This window comes from Ursus arctos, unplaced genomic scaffold, assembly GCF_023065955.2.
Source record: "Ursus arctos isolate Adak ecotype North America unplaced genomic scaffold, UrsArc2.0 scaffold_37, whole genome shotgun sequence".
Taxonomy (NCBI): Eukaryota; Metazoa; Chordata; class Mammalia; order Carnivora; family Ursidae; genus Ursus; species Ursus arctos.
Genome location: NW_026623053.1, coordinates 25,587,415 through 25,615,102, shown reverse-complemented (window position 1 = coordinate 25,615,102; position 27,688 = coordinate 25,587,415). Strand labels below are relative to the sequence as shown.

Sequence of the window (27,688 nt, the reverse complement as noted above, 5' to 3'; positions counted from 1 at the left end):
AATATTATGCCTGTGGGATTGGAAAAGAAAGGTCATTTCATGAAAAGAAAATTAAAGAATAATCTAAAGCCCTTGATGTCACTGAATGTGGGGTAATGAGAAACAGTAAAAAATGAATGATGCCATGACTTCTGAGTCTGGATTATGGGAGAATAATGGTGGCTTGCATTAAAAAGAACATCAGAAGAGAAAATAGGTAGTGCAGCCAGTCTGATGGAGTGTTAGAGTGAACTCACTGTTTAATATGACATCGTATGCCCTACGATTAAAATCTCCATCATGGTCCCAGGGTCCTGGGATTGAGCCCTGTGTTGGGCTCTCTGCTCAGCAGGGAGCTGGCTTCTCCCTCTCCCTCTGCCTGCCGCTCCCCCTGCTGGTGCTCTCCTTCTCTCCCTTTCTATCTCTCTCCCTGTCTGTCACAAAAATAAATAAAATCTTAAAAAAAAAAAAAAAAAGAAGAAGAAGAGGCAAATCTAACTTGTTCATTGGCAAAGTATGAGGTGGTTTCTGTGGTTTCTTTTTGAAGGGGGTTGGGTAATGCAGGAAAAACAGAAGCCAATAAATGACATAAATAAATACATAAAAAAAGAACAATCAAAAAGAATTAAAAAGCCAGAATAGATTATCTTAAGAGACCCAGAGTGGGGGAAAATACAAGTACAAGATCATAATTGCTAACAAATATTGCAGTTAAAAGGACAGGAAAAAAATTGGAGAAGTTCGATTTTATTAATTTTAATACTATTGGTGATTTTTTTCCAAGTGTATTTTTTCTGTTGTTGTTTTGCTTAGAGATTTGTCAGGAACCTATACATTGATGCTAATAAGTAAAAGTATGATAATGGATCACATTCCACTGGGAATATATTAGTAGAAGACTGCAGACTAAAGTTTGCACAATAGATAGAAAATGAAATGGAAAACAATGAAGAAGTGACTAAATTATGATATAATAATTACCTACATGTAGGGGCTGTCAAAGTAGCAAAGACAATCTAAAGTGTTAGAAATAAACAGAGAAGTATAGAAGCATAAAAAAGAAAGATTTATTGAATTGTAACAAAAGAGCATCATTAATGACATTAGTAGGTACTGTTTCAGTGGAGTGTTGAAATATTATTTTAAAAATATGGATTAAAAATAATTTGTCAGTGGAAACAGAAACAGTACTGGCAGAATATAATTAACTCTATGTGAATAAAGAGAGTTTATCACTAAATATACATCTAAATGACACTGTTTCTCCTTTGTATGTATTTGAGAATCATTATTACTGTATGATTGCTTTTAGAATATTGACTATACATACAGTAGCATCTATTGAATTCATATTGGGCGCCAAGCCGATAATAATCCTGGAGAAATAAACATGTGCAAAGCAAAGCCTTGAATGGTGAAATATAAGTAGTTATAGCACTTTTCATTGAAAAAGTATTCATTTACAAAGTGTCTCTCCTATGCTAAGCCCTGTGCTAGGTGCTTGGAACATAACACTGAGAGCAGGACAGACATAATCACTGCCCCCTAGATACTTACTGGCAAGGGGATGAGTCTGGCAGAAAATAAATCCATTCTTGAAATAAATGGAAAAATGAAAATGTATTATAAAGCGATAAAAGCACACTTCATGAAAAGGGATTTCTCCTCTTCCAGAAGGTGAGGCATGGCTTACCTGTGGAAGTAAGAGTATTGGGATCTACGAATGAGATGAAATTGATAAGGCATAGAGAGACGAAGAGCCAAGCATGTGCAAAGGTTCTGTGATGGAAGGACGCTGGATGGAAGGAACTAAGCGAATGAGATGAGACTGGGGAGGAAAGGAGAATAGACTATACAGGGTGGACCATCATGTTAATAGATATTGTGTTCACTTTAACAACAATAGTTAAGTCATTGGTGTGATTTAAGCAGAGAAATGGCATGATCAGATTTTCATATTTAAAAAAAAATTCTGGTTGCAGATCACTATGCTTGTGTGTGTGTGTGTGTGTGTGTGTGTGTGTGTGTGTGTGTGTTTAAGATTTTATTTATTTGGGGTGCCTGGGTGGCTCAGTCGTTAAGCGCCTGCCTTCGGCTCAGGGCGTGATCCCAGAGTCCTGGGATCGAGCCCCACATCAGGCTCCCCTGGGAGCCTGCTTCTTCATCTCCCCCTCCCCCCACTTGTGTTCCCTCTCGCTGGCTGTCTGTCTCTCTGTCAAATAAATAAATAAAATCTTAAAAAAAATTATTATTTATTTGAGCGGGGAGGGAAAGGTGCAGAGGGAGCGGGAGAGAATCTTAAGTAGGCTCCACACCGAGTGGAGCCCCATACGGGGCTTGATCTCAAGACCCTGAGATCATGATTGTGAGATTATGACCTGAGCCAAAACCAAGAGTCAGACACTTAAACAACTGAGCCACCCAGGCGCCCCACTTGCTTGTGTTCTTAAACTATACTAAGCATAATCAGGAATTTCTTAGCAGAATGTAGGGTGGAGAGCATTACATTTAAAAATAAATAAAAAGAATGGTCAAGAATTAACATGTTTCAAAATCAGTAAAAGGATCTAAGAGGGAGATACTGAATATATGAAGAAGAAATAGTTGAAAGTCTAAGATTCTTGTTATTAAAGAAGGAAGAGTAAATTTAGAGGAATAGCTCTGAAGTTCAGTTTAGGATATGTTAATTAAGTTTTAGGTGTCTGTGAGACATCAAAATGGACATATTGAGGTAAAAATTTGGTCTATGTATCTGAAACTTAAGGGAGAATTCTGGAATAGAGATATAGATTTGAGGAGGGGGGCAGGAAGATAGGACTTGCAGTAGCAAGGATAAGATCACCTAGGGGAATTTTATAACTCAAAATTAATTATGGGACAAACAGTTCCAGGGAATACAAACAGGTAAGTGTTGAGAGGAGAAAGAAAAGTGAAGAAATCTAAGTAATAATAGTCACAGAGTTAGAAGAAGTAAGATATGTCATCTCATTCAAAAATTACCTGAGTCAACTGGTTCTAGTATAACATTTTCTTTCAACTATGCTTTCTAACTAAGCACATACTTTTCTAAGTATTGTATTTAGTTAATATAAATGAGAACTCTGTAATGCACTGAGAGCATGTTTTAAATATAAGTTCTAGAAACACACACATTGGCTATGAATATTCATATGGGAGGTATTTGCCTTTGTTTATATAGAAAAAATACAATGTCTTTCCTAAAGAAAAAATTGAAAGAGAAGATTATTCCTTAGCCCACTGGGGAAAGTAACTGATTTAAGACCAACTTTTGACAGTGAACGAATTGAACTGTGGCCACAGTGCCCTTGCATACTGAAGGAGAGATTTATTGACACACTTGAAAAACAAGGTGTCCAGGACTGTGTGTGAGCAAGCTTTCCTGCAAATGAGCAAGCAATGCCTTTATGTCTTGTATTCCAAACCTTCTGAAGAGTGTATGAAAATATTGCATTTTTAGAATTGGAATGATGTTACACATGGTTCTATATAGATGTTATTTGGAAAAAAAATAACATTTTGAAAGTTGTTATACCAAATATAATTTTACTGGGATACTGTTTACCATTTCCATAATTAAGTTACTTATGAGAGGAATATTTTGAGAAGGTGCATTAATGAACTTAGAAAGTAACGAAATCTCAAAAGCCCGGTTTTAAATTGGACAGGTTTTTTCCCTTTAATTTTTATTGTTGTTGTTTGTTTGTTCTTTTACCCTTTTGAACAGTTTCAATGTTTTACATGGTCTTTCGTGGCTCATCAAGAATTTGTAAGATATTTCTGGCTACTTGCCTGATTTGAGTCTGTCTACAGTTCTGCAGATGTACCTGGAAGATGTAGACATTGAACTCCTGAAAAATAAAATTGCAAAAACAATAATGCTTTGGAAACATTCATGAATGCTTCTGTCATCCGTCATTGATATATATACACAAAATATTTATGTATATAAATTTAATTGTCTGTCATTAGATTGACTTCAATAACTTTGTTCTACCAACAGTGTTTCATTTATTGGCTCTTCTTCAGAATGCATTCCTTTCAAAACATTTCATGTTGAAGTCTGCATAGATTACAGTATTTGTTGAATAAACTCCATTATTAAGTGCACTGTTCTGATCTTTGCACAATAATTTGCATAACTACCACCAGAAATAGATTTCTCCCCCAGGAAGCTAGTTTGCAAAGAAAACGTTATGAATTTTCATTGTAGTCTGTTACCGTTTATCTCCAGGCACATCACAGTATTGCTTTTAAATGCATGTTTTTTTGTTTTTGGTTTTGTTTTTTTTTAGGGCATTTTCCTTAAAAAAATAAGATGATCTGCCACATTTTGATAATATGATTAATACAACATCATGTCATGTTTCTTTCATTCATTCATTCATTCATTTTGGTTACCATTGACTTTTTCTAATGACCTTTTCTACATTTTCAGGGTGAAACCAAGATCTTGAAATTAAAGAATCTTCGACCTCAGGACTATGCTAATTATAGCTGCATTGCTTCAGTGAGGAATGTATGTCATATTCCGGATAAGATGGTGTCATTTAGACTTTCCAATAAAACAGGTACGGAGCTATCTCTCAATGTTTTATGTCTGTTATCCACAGCTAACGTTTAAAAAGGTTAAGTTTCTTGTAGACCAAATGATATCTATAGTATCTGTAGGAACATGGCATCTTTTTTTTCGCCGAGAGAAGTCTGTGATATCTGGAAAGTTATTGGTAAATGCATACTGTAAAGTTTAATTGCATTAAGTTCCCATGTAATGTTTGTTTATACAGCATACAAAATTATAGTTCCTTAGGATAGTGTATTCATAAATGTCACAGCATGCCTATATCCTGTTCAAAGAAATTCTGAGAAATATTGGATTCTTCATATAAAAATTTATGGTCTAAATTGCTAAAAGTGTTTTGTGATTCCAAAGCTAAGTAGAAGAATCTCTTTCTTACTCTGTTTCAAGTCAAGAACGTTAATTGGTAATTTCAGGTAGGTGTTTTTAGGAAAGCATTTTTGTAGAGAATGTCAAAACATTAGCAAGATTGCGACTTAAGTTAGCCTGTGTTTAGTAATAGAGACCTCAGAATAACTGCAGGCATATTAAGGAGGAATTGCTAAATGCAAGAGCAAAGAGAGAGCGTGGGAATGGACTGTCTTTTGTATGATTGTGTGCAAGGAATCACCCTAGTAAAATAGAATTTGAACTGGTTTTGAGAAACTTTCAGTGGCAATTAATGTAAATTTTTACTTTCAAATAATGCTATTAAAATAAAGAGATTTAAAAGTAATTTTCTCATTAACAAAAACCTTAAAAAGTGTGGGTTTGGTGTGCCTGGGTGTACGTTTTGATTCTACCTCTTATTAGCTCGTGGATCTTGTTGAACAACTTGCTTCACACTCTGCGTCAATTTCCGCACAAATTCATAACGTTGTAGGGAAGAATTAGTGAGCTAATATACACAAAGCACATGGAACACGCTTTGTCAGTTTTCCAACAAAGAGCTAGTCAGCATCCAGCACATTTGATGAAAAGATTACACCTGGGACTTTACTGGAAGGTGAAAAAAAGTGTGTGCTCGAGTGTTGATTCATCAACCCAGGTTCCACTGAGTTGTTAAAATTTTGAAAGATAATTTTTAAAATGTATTCATTCATGCATTCATCAGAGACTTACTGGGTTCCTATTATGGGTCTGCAATGATAGACATAGGAATATTGGCTAAGATGTAAATTGCCTTAAACTAGAGAAATGCTTTATTAAGCACCAGGTACAAGTCTCTAGTGGAAGGTAAAAGAAGAATATGGGATATGGAAATAAACTTTATCAAGAAGGATGAGAAAGACTTGAGGGAAACTACACTGCAGAAAAATAAAATCTTAGTAAACCTAAGACTTACAAAAGTTAATAGTCTTGCTTCACTTAAAAAAAGAATACAGGATATTGAGAAGTAAATATCAGAGATTAACATATAAGAATTGAGTGTGACTATGTTGTTCTTGGCATGAAATTCTTGGTGAGTTATTATAATTAATTTTGCTTTTCTTAGTTTCTTTAATATATTTTTAAAATACACATGATCCAGAGAGAAAAATTAGAAATAAAATGGAAGAAAGTCCAATGGGATGGGTAAATGTATTGCAGTAGAATAAGAAAAAAAGAGTAGGTATATTATTATATATGTTACGACCTTGCCCTTGAGCAGTGCTTTATTACTTTTAAAATGATTTCATGTTTATTATCTCAGCTTATCTTTATAACTACCGGCCTGTAAGCAAGTAGATTTTTTGTGTTTTGTTTTTTCGTTTGTTCTATCACGTCTTTCTCTATCGTTTGACATATAACACACTAGCCCGTGGTGATTACAGTATCCTCATTAGATTGTTTTGATAACAAACTAAATCAACACAAACAAAAATTCTTTAAAGCCTAAGAAATACAAAAAAATCATAGTTAACATTTTTTTTTCTTCTGTAGTAGTAATGTATATTTTTATTATTTCCCAATGTCCCACAGCTACTAACGAGTGGGGACAAAATTTATCGCAACGTGTGAAGAGTTATTTTAAATAGAAGACTGACTAGCTATTCAAAATTTTTGTGCAGCAGGAGAAAATGAGCCTAAATCTCAGCCAGAATTCTATTAGGAATAAATAAGTACTTCTTATCCTAAAGCTGAAAGGAGATTACCATGGGAAGTGATAGACTTCCCAGTTCCTGAGGTCTTATAAAGCAGCTGGGTGACTTCGTTTCTGAGGTGATTTTTTAACAATTGCCAGGTCAGAAAACAAAGCCTTGACACAGAAACTCTGTAATATAGATGTTTTATTTAACTCTCCAGCTTTCTGCCCCATTCTTTATTTTTCAGGCTAAAGTATTGTATATCTAGGCTGAACTAACAAAATAACCTATTATTCTCTTTTATAAATTATCTCATAAAAATTTTAGATTGATGTTCACTGCAAAATAAACATTAGAGTTATGGTCAATAATTGGGTTTAAAAATATAAGCTAGTACCTTGTTTGACTCTTCAATAACTATAATCACACCTGTCATGTGCCTGGTGCTTTACAGATTCAAACCAGGTTTGCTTCAGCATTTTCCCCATCTGGTTGTGCTCAAAGTTGGAAGAGTTGGTGCATTTCAAGTAGGTGAAATCATTGAGGTAGCTCTCAAATTACACCAGGAATAAATTAAGCTTTCAGCATCTTCATGCAAACGGGCCTGTAAACCAACAAGTGCATTCAGGCTAGTTCGTTGCTTTCTAACACTGGAAGGAGATTAGGGGTCACCATTGGCATAATCAACGTGAGAGACAGGTATTTTTTTTTTAAGATTTTATTTATTTGTTAGAGAGAGCATGAGGCGGTGGGGGGAGGCCAGAGGAGAAGGAGAAGCAGATTCCCCACTGAGCAGGGAGCCCAACATGGGGCTCGATCCCAGGACCCTGGGATCATGTCCTGGGATTGTGACCTGAGCCCAAGGGAGACACTTAACCCACTGGGCCATCCAGGCACTCCAGGTACTCTTTATGGTTTCACTCTTGTGAATCTTTAAATGATGTAAAGTTCCCATGTTTTTAACTCTTGGTTGCAAAATGTCAAGGAAAATGTTGAATGTATTGAGGGGGAGAATATTCTATTGTAAATATTGTAATATGTTTGATTACTCTTTTCTGTTAATTAATATGTTGAAGGTAACTTTGGAGATAATTTTTGTAATGGAGATGAAATAAGTGACTATTAAATGTATCTTTGGCACAAAAAAAAATTTTATTTTAACAGCTCTATAGTCAAGGAAAATTTTTAAATGCAATCAGTTTATTGACCTGATTTGCACAATGCCCAAATGAAATAGCATATGAAGATGGAAAGAGTGTCTGCTGTGGATAAAATTTTGTAAGAGTTTTTGCAGCAGAACAATGGCATCATGGAGCACAGTTTTCTGGGTCCTTCTGTACCTGCTAAATTAGACTTTCTGGGAGTGATCTGCAATGTAATCACTTTAAACAAGCATAAATGATTACTTTGGAAAACAGATACTGTCTATATTATCAGAATGTTTTCCATGAACCCATTCTACTTTGTAAATAAGAACGTTCATTAAAAATAAGTCTATTCTGGGGCGCCTGGGTGGCACAGCGGTTAAGCATCTGCCTTCGGCTCAGGGCGTGATCCCGGTGTTCTGGGATCGAGCCCCACATCAGGCTCCTCCGCTATGAGCCTGCTTCTTCCTCTCCCACTCCCCCTGCTTGTGTTCCCTCTCTTGCCGGCTGTCTCTATCTCTGTCAGATAAATAAATAAAATCTTTAAAAAATAAATAAATAAAAAATAAGTCTATTCTGGCGGCACTTGGGTGACTCAGCTTCAGGTCATGATCCCAGGGTCCTAGGATCCAGCCCCCCAGCGGTCTCTTTGCTCAGCGGGGAGCCTACTTCTCCCTCTGCCTCTGCCATGTTTAGGTGTCATTTTAAAAGGCAGTATCATCTGTAGATTTACCAACAACATATTTTCTTAACTTTCCTACTATGAATTGGTATTGTAGTAGAGTTTGCAACTGTTTCTACCATGAGGTACCCAATAATTTGCTGGCCCCTGTTGATTACTTGATATGCTGTGAAAAATCTCACGGCACAGAAATGTCATTATGTATCATGCCTAATCTAGCTGTCTTAGAACTTACCGTGACAATTTACACAATTTTATAAAACATGAAGCTTTAGATTTATTTCTTTACTGTCATAAGGTCGTAGCAGAGTCCAGATGGTTATTTTCCTACTCCCATTTGGAAGAAAAAGAATGTTAGCTTTTGATTGATAAATTCTCAATGTAGCTGTATTTCTCTGAGTTCATTAAAACAAACCTGTTAAAATTTATAAATTTAGGATATTGATAAACATAAGTATATGTTTTAAATCATGATAATTATGGTAACTGAATATTAAATATTAAAATTTCTCAGATTATGTGTATTTCTAACTTAAGGGCATATAGAATTTATTCTAAAACAAATTTAATATATTTTAATATATTTCAAGCATTTATATATGATGTCTCATGATTTCAAAGGCAAATAAGAATTAAGTAGGTTACTTATATTAGGATGAGAAACATATTTTGTAACTGCTTGAGAGGGTTATGATGCGTTCTATAAAGAAATGGGACAGGTGGAGCTAATTTTATTTAATTATATAGGTCCTTTGATTCATTCTGCTCACACTTAGCATTTATAAAAATTATTTAATTAAAACGTCTTCCTTAAATGCCCATCACATTTAGGAACAAGTCATCGCAAAAGTATTACTGGCCAAATAAATAGGGGAAACTTATACCCCTTTCTCCTCTCTCTCTCCCTTCCATCTCTCTTTCTTTTTCTTTCTCTTTTTTCCCCTTACATCTTTTACCATAGAAAAGGTAGAGGGGTTAGGAAATATCTCTGTTTCTTATGTTAGATAACTGTTACCTCTTCTTCTTATTTTATACGACCCACAGGGAAAGTGTAATATAAATGCCCAGCAGTTGCAATAAACCTCCATATAAGATTTTTGCACATTGTGATCTATTTATGGTAGCTTTCTCCTGTGTTTATGAGAATTTAATTAATGTATCTAAGTGTTATGAGAAATAAAATATTTCAGTTATAGGAATTTTGTAGGGCTAGCTGTAGATATGAAATAAAAATACATAAAAACTCCGTCTTGTAAAACAGCATGCCTGTTGTCATAGATACTCGTTTAAGTGCAAAGGACAGGACAGTAGACATTCTGCTGTAAATCTGGGTGCTAACCTCATGCATTTTCCTTAGCTGTATGGGTATTGCAATGCCTTGCCTTTAGGTGATCTCTCCCAATCAATAGCATCACTTATTAGAACTTAGATACGGTATTTCACTAACAGTAATAACTTAAAAGAAAAGAAGACAGTCTGTGAGAAATACATAGTGCAAATACAATGACTTCCTGGACTAGTTTGGTTGGGCTCCCATAACAGAATACCACAGACTGTGTGGTTCAAACAACAGAAATTTATGTTTTCACAGTCTAAGGCTAGAAGTCTAAGAGTCAGGTGCTGTCAGAGTTGATTTTTGGTGAGGCCTCTCTTTCCTGGCCTCTAGACAGCCATCTTCCCCCTATAGTCTTTCCTCTGTGGTTCACAATGAGCAACAGCTCTAGTGTCTCTTCCTCCTCTCAGAAGGACACAAGCCCTATCAGATTACAGTCTCACCTTTGACCTCATTTAACCTTAATTATGACCTAAAGTCCTCAACTCCAAATACAGTGACACTGGGGTTTAGGGCTTAAACATAGGAATCTTAGGGGCACACATCTCAGTCCATAATACTTTAAAATGACTGAAAGGTGGGCTTTGAATTTGGGATTCCTTTTCTTTTAAAATCTCAGGTATTGGGGCACCTGGGTGGCTCAGTCAGTTAAGCGTCTGCCTTCAACTCTGGTCATGATCCTGCGGTCCTGGGATCGAGCCCCACATCAGGCTCCCTGCTTGGCGGGAAGCCTGCTTCTCCTTCTCCCTCCACCCTTCCCCCTCGCTCATTTTTTCTCTCTCAAAATAAAGAAATAAAATCTTTAAAAAATAAAAAATAAATAAAATTTCAGGTATAAGTTTATAATCTGTGTTAAATGCAAGTAAGAAAATGAATCTACCATTTAGAGAGAAAAGACTTTCTTCAGTAGTATCTCAAAGAGGGAACTCTAATGAGAGTGTTTATTGGACCTATTATTTTTATCTTTGGAGAAATGGTAAGGAAGCAACAGTAAAAGTTAAATGAAACTTTAGGTAGAGACAGAAATCACTTTTGTAATAGTATTATCATGAATTTTTAAAAGCATGGTCAAAATATTGAAATAGGATCACAAATGATGTATCAGTGAACCCATGCATTTTTTTTTTTTCTGATTCCTTTTTTGTGATGGAGAAGTTAGTATGTGCAACAGAAGATAAAAGGGAAAAAAAAAAAAGAACAAAGCCAAGAATCATCATTTAGTAGATTTTTTTTATCATAGATAAATTGAGATTTTCTAAACAACAGTATTTACCACTAGATCCACCATGCAACACACGTATTATTGATGTGCCGTCATTAGAGAATGAGATGTTTCCTCTAACTCTTTTGCATGACTTTTGATATTCAAAAGCCTTAGATTCAAATTCTGGTTTTCTGAACTTGGGGATGTTACTTAGCTTCTCTAAACTTATTTTTCCCCTCCCTAAAGTGGGGATAACACAAAGTCCCACCTTATTTGGTTTCGTAGGCTATAAATGGTATAAATTGAAAAACTTTAAAAAAAAAGTATCTGGCACATAATAAATGTAATATATAGTAACTAGAATTGGGTTGTTAACCTAGATAATAGAAAGAAGGAATAAAATGGAACCATCGGTAATCGTGGTGAGATGGTGATGAGAATCTTAGACTTTTTGTTAGGATATGGCATATAGCTTCAACCATCGATGACTAATCTTGAAATAAGTTCATAATCTTTTTTTTTTTTTAAAGATTTTATTTATTTATTTGACAGAGATAGAGACAGCCAGCAAGAGAGGGAACACAAGCAGGGGGAGTGGGAGAGGAAGAAGCAGGCTCCCAGCGGAGGAGCCTGATGTGGGGCTCGATCCCATAACGCCGGGATCACGCCCTGAGCCGAAGGCAGACGCTCAACCGCTGTGCCACCCAGGCGCCACCATAATCTTTTTTTTTTAATTACTTTTATCAGTGGGTTAATAAATAATATTTCTCAGAAAAATCTATAGAAATGAGTACATATTCTGGTATATTTCTATCTAAACTATTATTAGCAAAAATATTTAACAGAAATAAAAAAATATTATTTTATGAAATTAATAATGGTATATAAGGAAAATTGAAAAAGCTTGCAGTTGGGTTAATATGTAGCAGATTCTTAATCCAAGTGCTCATCTTTTCCTAAGGTAATCAACCTTATATATGCCCTATTCTCATTAATGTATGTTCAGAAATGTGAAAATACATGTGATGGGTAAGCAGTGAATCTGGGGACAGAAGCAGTGATCATGATGGGGTTTCAACTTTGGTCTTCCTGAGACTGTTTCCAGAGCAACAAGGTGACCCAGATTTTCCAAAATCCTATTTCCATAGTAACAGAAAGTTTGCATGTTGCTGAGATCTCCCTACACCTGTGTATTTTGTTGTCCTAGCAATGCATTTTTCAGGTTAGTTATATCCAAAGTTATTTTGGGACTGTGAGTTCTTATATAAAATATTCCTCATAAACTATCAACTCTCCCAGAAGGCATTATAACCCAGACACAGTAAATTTCTAAAAATAGAGCAAGAATAAAAAACACTTTTAATCAAATGAAAGGAAATGCTATCATATTCATTGAAAGACATATAAATTATTGACATGCTATCTCACAACACAAATACTTTGGAGCATATCAAATAGTTTGTGTTTTAGCAAACATCTGGAATAATTCATTGGTAAGATTTTTCTAACTTGAATTAGTTGCTATTCTTCATATGCTGTTAAACTGTAATTAAATTGAACAATTTAAAAATTACTCATAAGAATACACAACTTCAAATCATGTGTTTTATAATATTTCTTTTGGCAAATTGAGTGAAGATATGTAAAATGAAGTAAGAGGATTTTTAAATCCCTGAGAATAATTTTTTTTTATTTTAAATTGCTTCTAGATTATGGATTTATAGACCATGGCTTAGTACTTTTCAAGATTCTTTGTTGTAGTGAAACTGCCCAAAATTACATTATTATAAATACTAATTAAATTGCTGGAAATACATTTTAGACTTGTTTCATGGTTTTCGAGTTTGCCACTCATAACTTGTGATACAGAATACCTCCATGATCATTTACTGAAAAATTTGAATTTATAGATTATTGGCTCTCATGATGAAGATACAATAGTTTCCATTAGTTCATGTACTTTATCCCACAATTTATTCACCTTAATCCTAGAATTGATTATAGCAAGTAGTCATCTTTAAGGTTGCCAACCATCCCTGTGTGTCCTAGACTCAGTGGAAGTCCCAATCTTGGAAGATCCTATCATCCCAGGCAAACCAGGGATCTAATTCCACATGCGGCCTTCCTCCGTATAGGATGCTACTCTTCATGACGGGTGTTAATGCTCGTGCATATACAGCTTTAAGCAGCTCTGTGTAGAGCAACTTCAGGGAGAAGACCTGGGTGTGGACCCTGGCTCTCCCTCCCCACTCAGCAGTGATGTGAACGATTCCGTCAACTCTTTGAACTTGCTTTTTTGCTCCGTCATATTGATAGCGTGCTCTGAGGTGGGTTTCAGGTTGATGAGAAGACAACATTCACTCTAAAATTTCATTTTTATTTAGCAAGATAACATCCACAACAGTAAAAACTTAGATGAAATGAGGCAGCTGCCGAGAACTAGGTGCGGCCTCTGCTCACACACATGCTCTTGAGCCGGTATCAGGCTTACACGGTTTAGGAACGTTAGTACGTCATTGTGCTGTTGTCCTTTTATATTGGGGATTACATTACTATTATTCAGGAAAAAGTGAAGCTAATAATCTCTGAACCTAATGCACCTATTTAAGAGAATCTTTGCAAATATTGTGCTTTTAATATTGCTTGTACAAAATTTTTAAAAAAACCACTGGCAGGGAGGCTTTTAATGCCCCTCGAAAGAGAATGCATCCCTGGCTACTGTTCTCCCTCAAACTTTAAGGCATTTAAAAGTATCAATTTCATTTTTACCTCACTATACATTTGGGAAGTTTCAATGAGATTAACCACATCACTCATAGGATTTAGAAGTCTGTGGTGTGGCTAAATTTTAGCCTTGTGGTCACTTTTACTATCAGAGTCATGGGGGCCACAACTAGCCATAATTTAAAAGGTTCACATTGGTTCACGAAGACTTTTAATTAAACTTGAGGGAGAGAGAGGAAGAGAGAGAGAAAAAGAGTGACCCTGTAGTAGTTTATACAGAAGGAGTAGGGTATCTAGTGTATTGTTACAGAGACTGGAAGCTGCAAGGGGACGGGTAAATGGGAGACAATAGACAAGCTGACTATCAGAAATGCGCTTACATCAATCTTTTGATTGTAAGTCCAGACATAACATGTACTTTTGGTTTGCTATTGTGGCAGTTATTTCCAAAGCATCACAAAGATCCCAGCTGTTGCCTCAATTTCGTCAGTTTTAAGAGCCAGTTTTGTTTTTTTCTGATAGTGACATACTTCTGTTGATTTATTTGCTACTGTTCTATTCCCATAGAAAATAGGTATGTCCAATTGTTTAATAATACGCTTTAGTTTATGTTTTGAACGGCATTTCTTTCTGGCAGCTCCCTTTAGTCACTGGGCTTTAGCTGCTGTATTGTACTGTTGAGCATTTTATTGACTGCGTCTTTCCATCACACACTAATCCAGTGAAGGTGCAGTAAAGTCAGCAGTATTGATTTCTGATAGCCACATTGTACAATAATGTAGTGATGATGACCTTGGCCTCTTGTTTTATTAATGGCACCGAATATCCTAAAATGACAAGAATGGATGTTATCAAGAAACCAGGTATAGAGTTTTTGGCATAAAAAGATGTGACAGTTACATGAAGTGACTCTAAGTGTTCACTTTGGTCTGGCATTGCAACATGGTGCTCAACCAAGCAAGAGGCAGGATTTTAAATCAGCCAAGGAAAGCACTACTAGGTAGTGTTCTGTCTCTTTAGCAAAGTAAACTATATTTTGCTTTGTTTTACTAAGAAATCTTTGGTTCTAACATGGTAAAGTGTAGGCAGTTTCACATAGTTTGACTTAACAGGCAACAATAGATAAGAAATTCCTTCAAAATGATTGTCACATATTAAATGTAAATTTTAAAATATATTTCCAAAGCGGAGGGAAGAAAAAAAGGAACAACAGGAAATGAACAAAACTACTGGGAAAATGAACAGTGTAATATGGGTTCTTGTTAAATTTCTCTGGGATTAAATCTAAGACACTTGCTTAAAGGCAACAAAAAGGGGGAAAAGAGGATAAACTCTGATTCTCTATATCTTTCTAATTCTCTTGATGTTGATCAGAAGTACTTAATAACTTTAGTCCTGCCTCATTGCATATTGTCTTTCAACTTTACCTTTAGCTTAATCTGATAAAAATTGTAATATTCACGTCTTTTTCATTTTGGAACTGGAAGTAAAAAGCAATCTGATGTGCTATCCATATAGTATTTAGACTCTGTGCACCATGAAAATATGATTCTACTTTTCAGGGAACCTGAAAATTCACTGAATATATAGTGGTCTGCATGCTAAACATGGTTTTGTGTGTTTAGGCAAAATTTTAAATATGAATATAGGTTTAGGAAGCATTATTATAGATATACAGATGCAAAGTCAATGTAATACGGATTTAATTTTCAAGTGGCTGAAGAATTAAATAGGCGAATAAGTATATATCAATGTTAAGAACTTGAAGAAAAACAAAAAATCATTCGACATTGAAAACAATTGGTCTTTGTACCCTCTGCAAAGATAATTTCAGCAGTTCATATTAATCATGTAAAATGGGAAAATGTGGATTTACTGAAATCTATAATGAAAATATCAGAACTAAAATGTAAAAGCTATATTTCCAGTAGCTTTGAGAAATAAAATATTGGCAGGACATTTCTTATGTACCTTTCTAAGGCATAGAGAGGAATTGAATTCAGAGGTGATTCAGTCAATGTTTTCTCTCTAATATTAAAATAGCATTAAAAAGGTTTTATTGGCTTTTAATCTTTCCTTAAGCAGCATTCCATTTTGTGCAGCTTATTTAGTTTTTCTACACATGCTACATTACAATATTATCTTATTCAAAAAATAAATACCTCCCTTATCATGTAGCCGCATTGTCCTAGAACATGGCAGCAATATATTTAAATATTCTCTGAATGTCTGAAATCCCAAGATAAGAAGTGTAGCTAGTTTAATGGTTAGACTTGAAGTGACTCGCGCTGGAATTAGATCTGTAATGACAGTGTTAAGCAGCAGTTACTATTTACAGTATGTCAACATGATACCGTACTGACACCTCCTACAAGGTCTATAGTTTAAAATTGTCATTTTCTCCAGTGTAAACCACAGTTGTGTGGTTTTGTAATTCAGTCCAGTAAAATGGCTCCTAATCGCACACAAAACTTGAAATCAAATTTCTCTACTTCAGTACACTTATTTTTAACAGATTATGCTCTGACTATTGTTAAGCCTTCCTTTTTCCTTTTTTATTTAATTAAATATGAATGTCAATAGAAACATAATAGTAAGAAAAATACCTAATACATCTGCACTTGAAAGGACACATCTCCTAAAAACATATTTAGCCCTTTATAAAACAAAATCTACAGAATTCTAGGGTTTCCCAGGGCAGGTCTTAATTTATTAAGGCACCCTCACCTACTAGCTTCAGATGCCCAATTCCAACATTTTCAAATGCACACATGCCCTTTGGAGGCTAGAGCAGAAATCCCAGCTGTGAGGTTGGAAACAGATACGTGCTAAGGGGCTGAGGAACTCATGAGACTACTAATCTGGTTCTGACCCCAATCAGGCAATCAAGATATGACATTCAATTTTGTAAAACCACTTCGAAAGTCCAAAGTAAATAACTGTTTTAATGCTCAGGTGTGTTAAGTACGAATGTTATGTATGATTTGCATGATTTGATTTTTTTATTGACCTTTGGTCTACTGTATTCAGCAAAATATGACCACGTTGTCTTTCACAAAGTAGTATTTCATAACAAACTTCAGAAGCATCAGCAAAAATATTTCTCTCTCTCTTTTTCTCTGCACCTTATTACTAACACCTAAATATATGGATGTATTACTTCTTTTCTTGCTTTTTAAAATTATACCTTCCTATTTGGGCATTTTGGGAACAATGGTTGAAATAGGTGGAGGCTTGGTTTATCTTTGTGACCACACTTAAACTATGCCATGTAATAATACACTTGTTTCTCTTTCGCTTTTCTTACTGACAGATTGTCAACTGTTGTTCTCCATTTTCCTATCTCGAGAAGCCTTTCTGTGTTTAAGTTCCTCCTCCTAACCTCTTGAAATCTGAGAATTTAAATAGCTGATTCCATTGAAGTTATGTATAAATTAGGAGTAAACACACCTTGAGCAATGGCCTATAAGAGCCTTTGCCAAAGACACTTCAGAATTCAGGCTTTTTAATTACGACTTAGGTGGTTCACAAGTCCTTTTTGCCTTATATTCTGAATGGTAGACAATTTCTGAAAGTCTGAGTAGCAAACCACATTTATTTTTGCCCTGCCCATGTTTTTATAATGTAATATGGATGATACTAATATCACCTCTTCTTTCTGTTAAAGAGGCAGCAGTAAGTCTTCTTCTGGCATAAAGATCATCAAGAATTCAGTTGGAACTTAGAAATTATTAACTTTGTTTATATCACTCTGGAGTTTATATGCAATGATTTATCATCCTCTCAAGCCTAAATTAGAATTCCAGCTCCACCGTTCACTACCTGTGTGACCTTGGGCAAGTTATCTAAACTATTTCCCAGATTGGTAATAACTAAAAAGGATAATATTGGTACCTCTCTCATACCATTAAATGAGTCAATAGATGTAAAGGTTTTTGAAGAGGGTCTGGTGCATATTAAAGGTTGTTAAGTGTCTCCATCTAATCTTTGCTGTATCTTGGAGCCAATTTAGTCATTTGAATAACCTGAATAAGGTGTGTCATAAGATTAGGAGACTATGTGCCCAGGTGTTTTCCTAATCAAGATAGAAATTTGGTTTAGGCAGTCCTTTAGAAATTATTTAAGAGCATTCCCTGGATGTTTGGAGGGGCCAGTAGAGGCCTAGCTGAATTAAATCTATTCAGCATTATTCTTTAAGATTAGCTATGAGCCAATCTTAGCCAAAATAGGTATAGAATAAAGTTATAGAATCATAAAAGGATTCAGAACAGAGCACTAGAATGCAGTGTCCTCAGGTGGGTAATAAAAAGAAAAAAATCTTTATCAATCAGCAAGAGAATAACCCATAAGAGAGTGGCTTTTTGCATGGTTCCCTCTGTGTTATATTACTGGTTATAGAATACCAGTTGCCCCCGTTTCAGCAGCTGTGGTAGTAGAGCTGTGAGATCCACACCAGAGGGTCTTAGAGGTGATGTCTTTATCCGTTCTGCTGCTACACCATATCGCTCTTACACAAAAGCCTTACACCGCACTGATTTTTTAGGTCCATGTTGAATTATCTACATACTGTCCTCTTATGACAAAGGCCATGCTCCCTTTATTTTAATTTTAGGGATATAATTTAGCTTAATCATAATAGGAATGTATGTGTCAAAACTGAGCAAAGAGTTAAGTATAAAAAAGTATAGATAATATGCTATATTCATTTTATATGAGTGATATACTAAATTTTGATAGCGAAATTCCTTGTCATCACCTTGTCAGTAATATAAAGCATGGTTAGGTTTAGATGGATTGAACAGTGAAAGAACTGTCAGGTCTTTTTAACTAGTATTTTTCAGCGAATGCCTCATGAAATCCTGAGTCATATGTCACATTCTTTCATGTTATTTATTTCTTTATTTATTTGGTTGAGTTTATAATGAGTAGTTGGGGCTTAAGTGAAGTTTCTGTTCTCTAATCTTTATTTTTATTGTTATTTTTATTTGAGTATAGTTGACACACAGTGTTACCATAATTTCAGGTGTGCAACATAACGATTTGACAAATGTAGCTACCATCTGTTATCATACATCACTATTATAATATCACTGACTATATTCCTTGTTTTGTACCTTTTATTCATGTGACTTATTCATTCTGTAACTGGAAGCCCTTCACCCATTTTGCCCACACTTCCACCTGCCTCCCCTCTGGCAACCATCAGTTTGTTCTCTGTATTTTGGGTTTGATTCTTGCTTTTTGTTTGTTTATTCATTTGTTTTTTTGTTTTGTTTTTAGATTCCAGATAGGAGTGAAATCATGTGGTATTTGTCTTTCTCAGTCTGACTTATTTCACTTCACATAATACCCTCTAGGGGCATCTATGTTGTCTCAAATGTTACAATCTTATCCTTTTTATGACTGTGTAATATTCCATTAATATCACGTCTTCCTTATCCATTTGTCTAGTGATGAACACTTAGGTTGCGTCCATGTCTTGGCTATTGGAAATAATGGTGCAATCAACATAAGGGTGCATATATATTTTTAAATTAATGTTTTCACTCTCTTTGGATAAATACCCAATAGTGGAATTATTGGATCAGATGACATTTTTATTTTTAGTGTTTTGAGGAACATCCATACTGTTTTCCATAGGAGCTGTACCAATTTGTAATCCCATCAACAGTAATATGAGAGTTCCATTTCCTCCAGATCCTTGAAAACACTTGTTATTCCTTTTTTTTTTGGGGGGGGGCCCTCCTGACAGGTGTGATATGATATTTTATTATGGTTTTGATTTGCATTTCCCTGAAGATTACTGATGTTGAGCATTTTGTTCTCGAATCTTTAAATTCAACATTCTTTTATTAAATGAGATATTATTGAGCACTCAATTCTTTGTGAGATCCTTTTCTGGTTGCTGTTGGTACAAACATGAAAAACATCACCCTGTTCGCCCTGATACCCTATTCCTAACTATCTCACAGTGAAAGGGTAGGGGTAGAAGCTCTAATTGTTGTAGTGGGGCATGAGGGGTGGTTACTATAAACAGCTCTGGTCTTACAAAGGGGAAGTAACTCAGTTGTCTTAGACAGAAAACTAGGAATCCAGTGAGGAATCGATATTGACGTTTGAGCATGGTCAAGTACTTGACCGCTGGTTTACCAGGTGGATAAGCACTGGAGGAGAATTCCAGGCAGCAGGTATAGTGAATTCATGCTCTACTGATCTTGTAAAGAGGACGTCTTTTCAAACTGGCACTATTCTAAAACACCTGGTATCTTCTATAAAGAACTGGAAAATTCCATGGACAAAAAATTCCTTAGGTGGAAGTGTTTTTTAGCTTGAATTTCTCTCCATGAGTGATGACCTTCTGGGATTTAGCTGCAGCAGCAGATAAATGCTTTCATTCTTATAAACTTGAATGGGAATAAATTTTGTGAAGATTTCACACTTTGGCAAGAGAATAGTTAGGGATTGTTGACTGAAGGAGCGAGATACATGTGGTTTTAAAGTTCTTTTTCATCATGTTTCCCAATGTTTATGAAAACATTTCAGGCCATTAAGTATTAATATCCCAACCATTGACATAGCTTATTGACTGAAGTAAAGCTTTTGAATTTATTGTCTTTTGCACACCTTAGAACAAAGTTCCATTTCTAATTATTCCATTTATATTGTTCAATGATTAGATTCAAATGTAAATGACACTTGTTCTATTTGTAAGGTTTCGTTTTATAATGAATATCTTTTGACAAATTTCCTTTCATTTTGCTCATGTAACATAAGCATCTTGATCAGGGATCATAAATGCACATAACTTCAGAGAACAGGCAGGTGATGTAAATATTACTATGAAGTCACTTAAGACAATGGGAGTCATGGGGAAAGGGCTGGTTTTCTTCCTGCTAGGATGTGAGCTTCTGAGTGCAGGGATTCTTTGTTTTTATCACCAGTAGATCTCAATCAGCTATCACAGGGACTAAATACATAGTAGGTGGTCAATAAATACTTACTGAATGAACGAATGTGTTGAAATTTGTTGTGCTAGGGAAAACAAGCAACATACCTAAAAACATTTCTTCCCAACAACAGCATCAACAGCAACAACAATGATAATAACAAAAGATGTTGTGCCAGCTTGGTTTGGAACCCTGGTATTATGAACTAGGTCTCTTCTAAGAGACTTTTCTATAAATTTCCATGGAGGAGCACTCTTACTCTGCCTTCTCAATCATTTCCAGAAATACCCAGTCTATGAATATTAACATAATGAAAAATGCATGTTGGTTTCAATATCTGTAGCAAAACCTCTCTCTTAAATTAGAAACTATTTATGAAGACTGTTTTGAATATTGCCATATCCTGGAGCATTGTTTTATTTATTTATTTTTTTAAAGATTTTATTTATTTATTTGACAGAGATAGAGACAGCCAGCGAGAGAGGGAACACAAGCAGGGGGAGTGGGAGAGGAAGAAGCAGGCTCATAGCGGAGGAGCCTGATGTGGGGCTCGATCCCATAACGCCAGGATCACGCCCTGAGCCGAAGGCAGATGCTTAACCACTGTGCCACCCAGGCGCCCCCCTGGAGCATTGTTTTAAACAGAATTCCTCAAAATGATATCGTTCCTGGACTTCATGAATCAATCAATATGTTAAACACAACCATATGTGATAACCCAACGAAATGGATAGATTATTTTCAGTCTTCAACTTCTAAAATATGTCCTCATTTTTATTATGTGAAATGTTCACTGCAACCTGTATTTCAATGAAATGTGTGTTGAAAATGCATTTCAGTGAAATGCACGAAAAGACAGTGGATTTCCTGCATCTCAGTGAAGTGAGTAGTTCTTCTGAGAGAAACTTTTTTCTATTCCTTGACTCTGTAAGCATAGATTAAGCTGTCTCACCACATAGATGCTGGACTTGATTTCTCTATCATCTGTATATTTTTTTAGTTTAAAAAATGTAGGGCCATAGAACAGAAGCAGGAAGTTAATCCTATGTATTTTTACCCCCTTCCCTCAACTCATACTGTGTTTTTATTAATTTCATTTTGTGCCTATATCCTGATGGATAAAGGTGCCTCCACTCACCACCCATTCATTCCTTATTCTTTCTTTATTCTTTTCACTTTATCTTTACACAATCAGCTATTGATCACTGATACATGGAAGGATATCCTAGCAGACACTAGGAAAGCCCTGCCTTCTCCTCTTAGCATGTTGTGGAGGTTACTGTGGTTTCTTTTGACAGGTTCCACATTTAGTGTTCGTCTGTCTAAAGACTTTCTCTGGACTCAGCAATGTTTTCAGCTAAAGTATGAGGTTGGAAAGCGAAGAACCACAGAATAATCCTCAAGTAATGAGGGACAGGAGCTGGTAGACGAACATCCCACCCAGCCTTCTTGCTCTTCACCAAGAGAGCACTGAGGTGTGTTCTAGGTCATCTCTCAGAGAGTTCCCAAGGCAGGGGGCCAGGCTTCCCACAGTGATAACCTCCTCATTGGTGCTTCTTTGCTGTTTTTTTTTTTTTTTTTTTTTTCACTTTCCTGTACCCCTTCTCTGACCCTTCAATATGATTCCTGGTATCTGCACTTAGGTTAACTATGTATATCGGGACCTATTTTTGGAAAGATTCAAACTAAGAAAACTACCATCCTAGCTGAGGTCTCTCCTCCCTCCATTCCACCATCGTAGGCCTGGAGACTGGTTCCCCTGAGGCACGGAGACTTTGCCATGAGATTCACTATGTCCTCCTCTGTCTAGCCAGTCACATAGATGCTCTCTGCTCTTAAATAGCCAACTGTTGAGATTTGGTGTGAAAGTCTTCTCTCTTTCTGAGACCCACTGAAGTGTGTGTTGCTCAGCCCAAGAAAACTCTCCTTTTTGTTTGCCAGGAGAGGAGGAGCTGAAGGGAACATGGGAGCAATTCCCTTTCTCAGGGATATTTCCTTAAATATATTTTCCTCATTGCAGTTATTAAAGTTCTATTAAATATTTAGGATTTGGGAAAATAGAGACAAAAGACTGGCCTTTTCTCTCTCTTCCTTCCCTTCCTGTTCTCCCTCCCTCTCTCTCTCCCTTTGTCATCCTATTTCATCACATTTCTCCCAGGACCATTAATTTCTCTATCGCTTGATCAGTCAATCAATCGTATTCCTGCTACAGAGCACATGAGTCATGCTACAATGTTGTCATCCTGATGTTGAAGAGGAGAGTCAAATCTCTGTGATAACTGCTATGGTGACCCATGCTTCCCGTAATTAAGTGCTGGCAAGATTGTCTTTCTGAAGATCTGGTTGGCACCACAGTTATTTCTAAGCCCTGCAAACGTACAGAATGTTTGTAGCTGGGAGTATGCGTATCTATGTGTGCTATGTTCAAAGCTGACTTAGAATTATTTTTGTGCAATTTGAAGTATGTTTTGGTAATAGCTATAAAACATGTTTCAAATAATCTATGAAATTCCACTTAATTTGAAGATTTCCTTTGTTTATTTTATGTATTTCATTTTTTTCTACTTTTTGCTTTGGTTTGATGAACATCCCAAATAAAACATATGCTTGTCCATTCAGTGTTTCTCTTGTCCCCTTTCCAACCTTCATGTTTAATTTTTTTTTTTTTATCACTTAACAATGAGCTTAAAATAGTAATCTCTGTCTCACACATGTTGCTGTGAAGAATGTATGGATGTCTAGATCTTGCAGTCTTTTTTAGGACACTGCATTTTTCTCATAGTAAGAGGGAAACTGATGACCCCTGCGGTCTTACATGTTTATACTGATAGAGTGATGGGGTAATCTGACCAACACATGCTGTGGCATTTACTGAACACTCATCTACCTACATCATTTAATGTAATGAGATTTCTCTTTCTCATTTCCTGTACACCTATATAAGTGCTAAAGCAGAAGCTTATAATGCAAACTCAGGATGGTTGGTCAGTTTAAGGACACTGTGAAAAAACAGCAAAGAGCATTCATTTGCAAAGTAGATGATGAAATAGATATTATCCCTTTTGCTCATGAGCTTTGAAAAGCCCTATGAGAGTGCCGAATTTAGAAGAGAGAGAACAAGTGGGGGGAGGGGCAGAGGGAGAGGGAAAGAGAGACTGTCAAGCAGTCTCCATGCCCAGCGCGGAGCCCAGTGCTGGCTCAGTCTCACAACCTTGAGATCATAAGCTGAACGAAAATCGAGTCATACACTTAAGTGACTAAGCCACCCAGGTGCCCCTGGTGTTTTTTAAATATCAGGGTATTTTTAATATCAGGAATAATCAGACAAATGAATGCCATCTTCAACAAAATTAAGTTGGACAATATTCTTTTTTCCATTCAGTTTTGGAAAAGAGAGGATTTTTTAAAATACAATTGTGAGTATAGTCCTGCATAGTGCATTACAGGTAAAACAATGGTCTTGTTATGTATGTGTTATTTTTTGAGCTTTGGAATTTTCTTGAGCTTTTTCTTTAAATATGGTCTGTCTAATAGAAAAACAACTCATCTTTGTACAAGTTGATTTCAGGGGCAAATATTTCATGAGTTAGTGTCACCATTGTATGTTTCCATAGTCCAAACATATGCTATTAATGGCCCCTAAGCCTTGGGACTTTTAATTTCACTAAAATATGGTGTAAAACAAATGAGCTTTATTAATATGACATAAAAGTTGGAATCTCTAGATTTATATTTTAACTAAATATCTTTGTAAGATTATACTATTTACCTCAAATTGGGCTATAAGGATTTCTTTTACTTTTTTGTGGCAATATATCAATACTTAAATATAATATCTATTTTCAAAATATTTAAATAGTAATATCTCTTGTCAGCTTAACAACCTTAACTCTTTAGAGAATTTTCTTTTCTACTAAACGAGTGACTTTTGCATATTCTTTTCACTATATATGTTTTCTAATTTTAGTCATAAATCTTTATAATTTAAAGTCAACACCTCACAAGGACTATTAAGACACTTTTACTTAAAATGATGTTAGAAGGACCAACATGCAAAACTGATGTTTAAAAATGTCATCCAGGCAAACCGTGCCTATGCCACAGAACCATGAAAATAACAGGGAGTTGTTTTCTTGTTTTCCTCTGTTTTGTTTTGTTTTAAGGAGGAAGACAAATATTGGACCACACAAGAATTTACCTTTTATTCTCCAAGTCTAAGCTGAAGTTAATAGCTAAAAAAATCACACAGTACAATTGAACACTTTACGTGTTTCTAGGATGGATTGATTTCATACAATACAGTTTTGACTTTGGCATAAAATATCTCTGAATATGTGAGATGCAACACAGCATACTGCGTCCCCCCTATTTTTCTTTAGGGATGCAATCTTGTAGGCCAGCACTGCGATGTAAGCCGAGAAGAAATGATGTATGTGAACATACATATTTTTGTGCTGTTTCTATTTTGAGTGTTTGATGAAAAGTTTAACACAGCATTTTTTTTTAATGGATATTTTATCTTTGTATTTTTTAACCTGAAAGATTGCAAATGACTTATTTTCACTGGGGAGATTATTAGAAACTAAACATTTGAGTGGTAGGAGGCACAGTTTGGTGACTGTGTTTGAGCTCTCGTTTGTTTGTTTGTTTTAAAGCAGTGGTGATGAGAACTCACTGTCTAGACCTTTTGTGAGCAGAGAGGTGAGAGGTGAAGTATGGGGACTACATTAAAATTAGATGATTTTGTTATTCCTTTCAAGATCAAAAACCAGGCCCATTGCTTGGTAAAAGACTGGAATGACCTATTGTGCCTTTATCTCTTACTCCGTTGTGTTCAGGTACAAAAATGTATCATTTCACCTCAGAATGATCCAACAATTAAATAATTGACAGTCTTCACCATGAAAATGCAAGGACTAAGCAGCTGCAATATTCGTACCTGGAAGGACAAAAACAAATGGTGATTGTCAGCATTCAAAGGGAAACAGATTTTTGTTTAAAAACGTTAATCCTTCTTGTCATTCTGATTTTGGAACAATAATCTCAGAATACACAAACTTTAATTCCTGTATGTGTAAGATTCTTAATGCACTTCTAGAGGTTTATACCATGTAATTAATGTATCATTATATCTAGTTTAAACTTGATTAATACAATAAGATTTTGGCAAAGGAAAAGAATGTGTCATTTTAATCGTCTGAATACATATAAAGCATCCTGCGGAATTCCTGTTGTAACAGTTCTAAACAGTGCATGTTTTTTTTTTGTTTGTTTGTTTATGTCTTTTAGCATCTCCGTCAATTAAACTCTTGGTGGATGACCCTATAGTTGTAAATCCTGGAGAGGCCATAACATTAGTATGTGTTACGACAGGAGGAGAGCCTACACCCACTCTCACCTGGGTCAGATCCTTTGGGACTCTGCCTGAAAAGACCGTTTTGAATGGAGGAACGTTGACCATACCTGCCATCACCTCAGAAGATGCTGGCACTTACAGCTGCATCGCCAATAATAATGTGGGAAACCCTGCTAAAAAGTCCACCAACATCATTGTGAGAGGTAAGCTGGCCTGGAGAATGTTGCCACGTAGATTTCTGGATTAACCAGGTTATTGCAAAACAAATAATGTCCGATATAAAAACATTTCCTCACATATATTTTGTGCGTGTGTAGCATACATAGAAAATTGTTTATAATTCATGAATGATGTCTAATTACAAATGGAAACTAAAATTTCTGAATCTTAATAACCATGCTTTATATTTGCATTGATAGTTTCCATAACATTTTCTTAATGCTACTATGAAACTATTCCACTGAATAGTTTTTATATGTTCTTAGTAAAAAAAAAAATCATTAAAATGCAAATGTGGCATAGAGCATTAAACATTATTATACGGATTGTGTATTCGTTTAGGAATTTAGCAAATGTATCAATTTAATGTTTAATAAACATTTATTGGATCCCTATTAGAAGCAGAGCTCTAAATTATGGCATTATGTAGAGATCTATAAAGCATTACCTTGTACTCAAGGATTATACTATCAGTGAAAATAAAATATCTCAATTAATAGCCCTATGATGCAGTGTTTGGGAGGCATAAGCAAAAGCTATAGACATATGAAAAAAATTATAGTAACTTCTGGCTGAGGTTATTAGGGTATATCTAACGACATTCGCATCAGGTTCTATAGGCTGGGTAGAGTTTTAACAGACTGAGATTAGGGAAAGACACGGAAAAGTCAGAGATCATAAAAGTCAAAGTGTATTTGAGGAATTGACATAAAAGGTGGGTCACTAAGTCAATGGGAGCGTTGATATTCCAGTGTGGCTGCTAGCTGGTGAGCTGGTACTATCTAGAGGAGATGCTATCCCTCCAGTTTGGAGGATGTAAGTTATGGTGCAAGGACGTTGTGTTTCTTCATTCTCTCTTCACCTGCCATGGTCCTGGTTTGGGGATGGAGGATGGGCACCAATGGCTCTAAATTTAAAATAGATATCCATATGCCCAAGAGGACTCTTCTCACAAGCAAATGAAAATTTCTCATGTGAAGGATTATAATGGAAGTAAAACATAATTGAACATATTCAGATTAACATTTGTGATTTTGTAAACATGAACTGTGGTAGTTTTGTTATCTGTTATTATCCAAACTCTTAGAAATATGCTACTTAACGAAAAGCATACTCTATTCAAAATATTGCAAGATGTTAGATATAAATCAAGACACTCTGAAGAATGCACTATCTGCTACAAAATTTTAGGCTATATAATATTTAGTAATTGCAAGATGTGCCATTATTTTTGTATCACTACTAAGTTAACCATAACACCAATTAAGCTACCACAGTGTTTTCTTATGCGATAGAATGTTACTGAAAGAAGTCTTTCAAATCTGTTTAAACTTAGGTTTCCTTTTAAACCATATATCACCCATTAGTAGATGTAAAAAGGAAAATAAAGAAAAATAAATTGCTTTATTTATTCTTAAAACTTCACACTCAGAACCAACCCAACTGTTTTAATCCCA

General features: G+C 35.5%; 1 protein-coding gene across 2 annotated transcripts in view; it reads left to right on the top strand.

Moving 5' to 3' along the window:
* MDGA2 (MAM domain containing glycosylphosphatidylinositol anchor 2) overlaps nt 1-27,688 on the top strand; it is a 788,346-nt gene that overhangs the window by 495,004 nt on the left and 265,654 nt on the right. For both annotated transcript variants that reach the window (XR_008957193.1, XM_026513664.4), the window contains exons 5-6: nt 4,436-4,568; nt 25,946-26,215. Coding sequence is in view for 1 of the 2 variants with exons in the window: in XM_026513664.4 (XP_026369449.1) it covers nt 4,436-4,568; nt 25,946-26,215 (403 nt within the window). In the remaining variant the exon portion in view is untranslated. The remainder of the gene's footprint in view (nt 1-4,435; nt 4,569-25,945; nt 26,216-27,688) is intronic.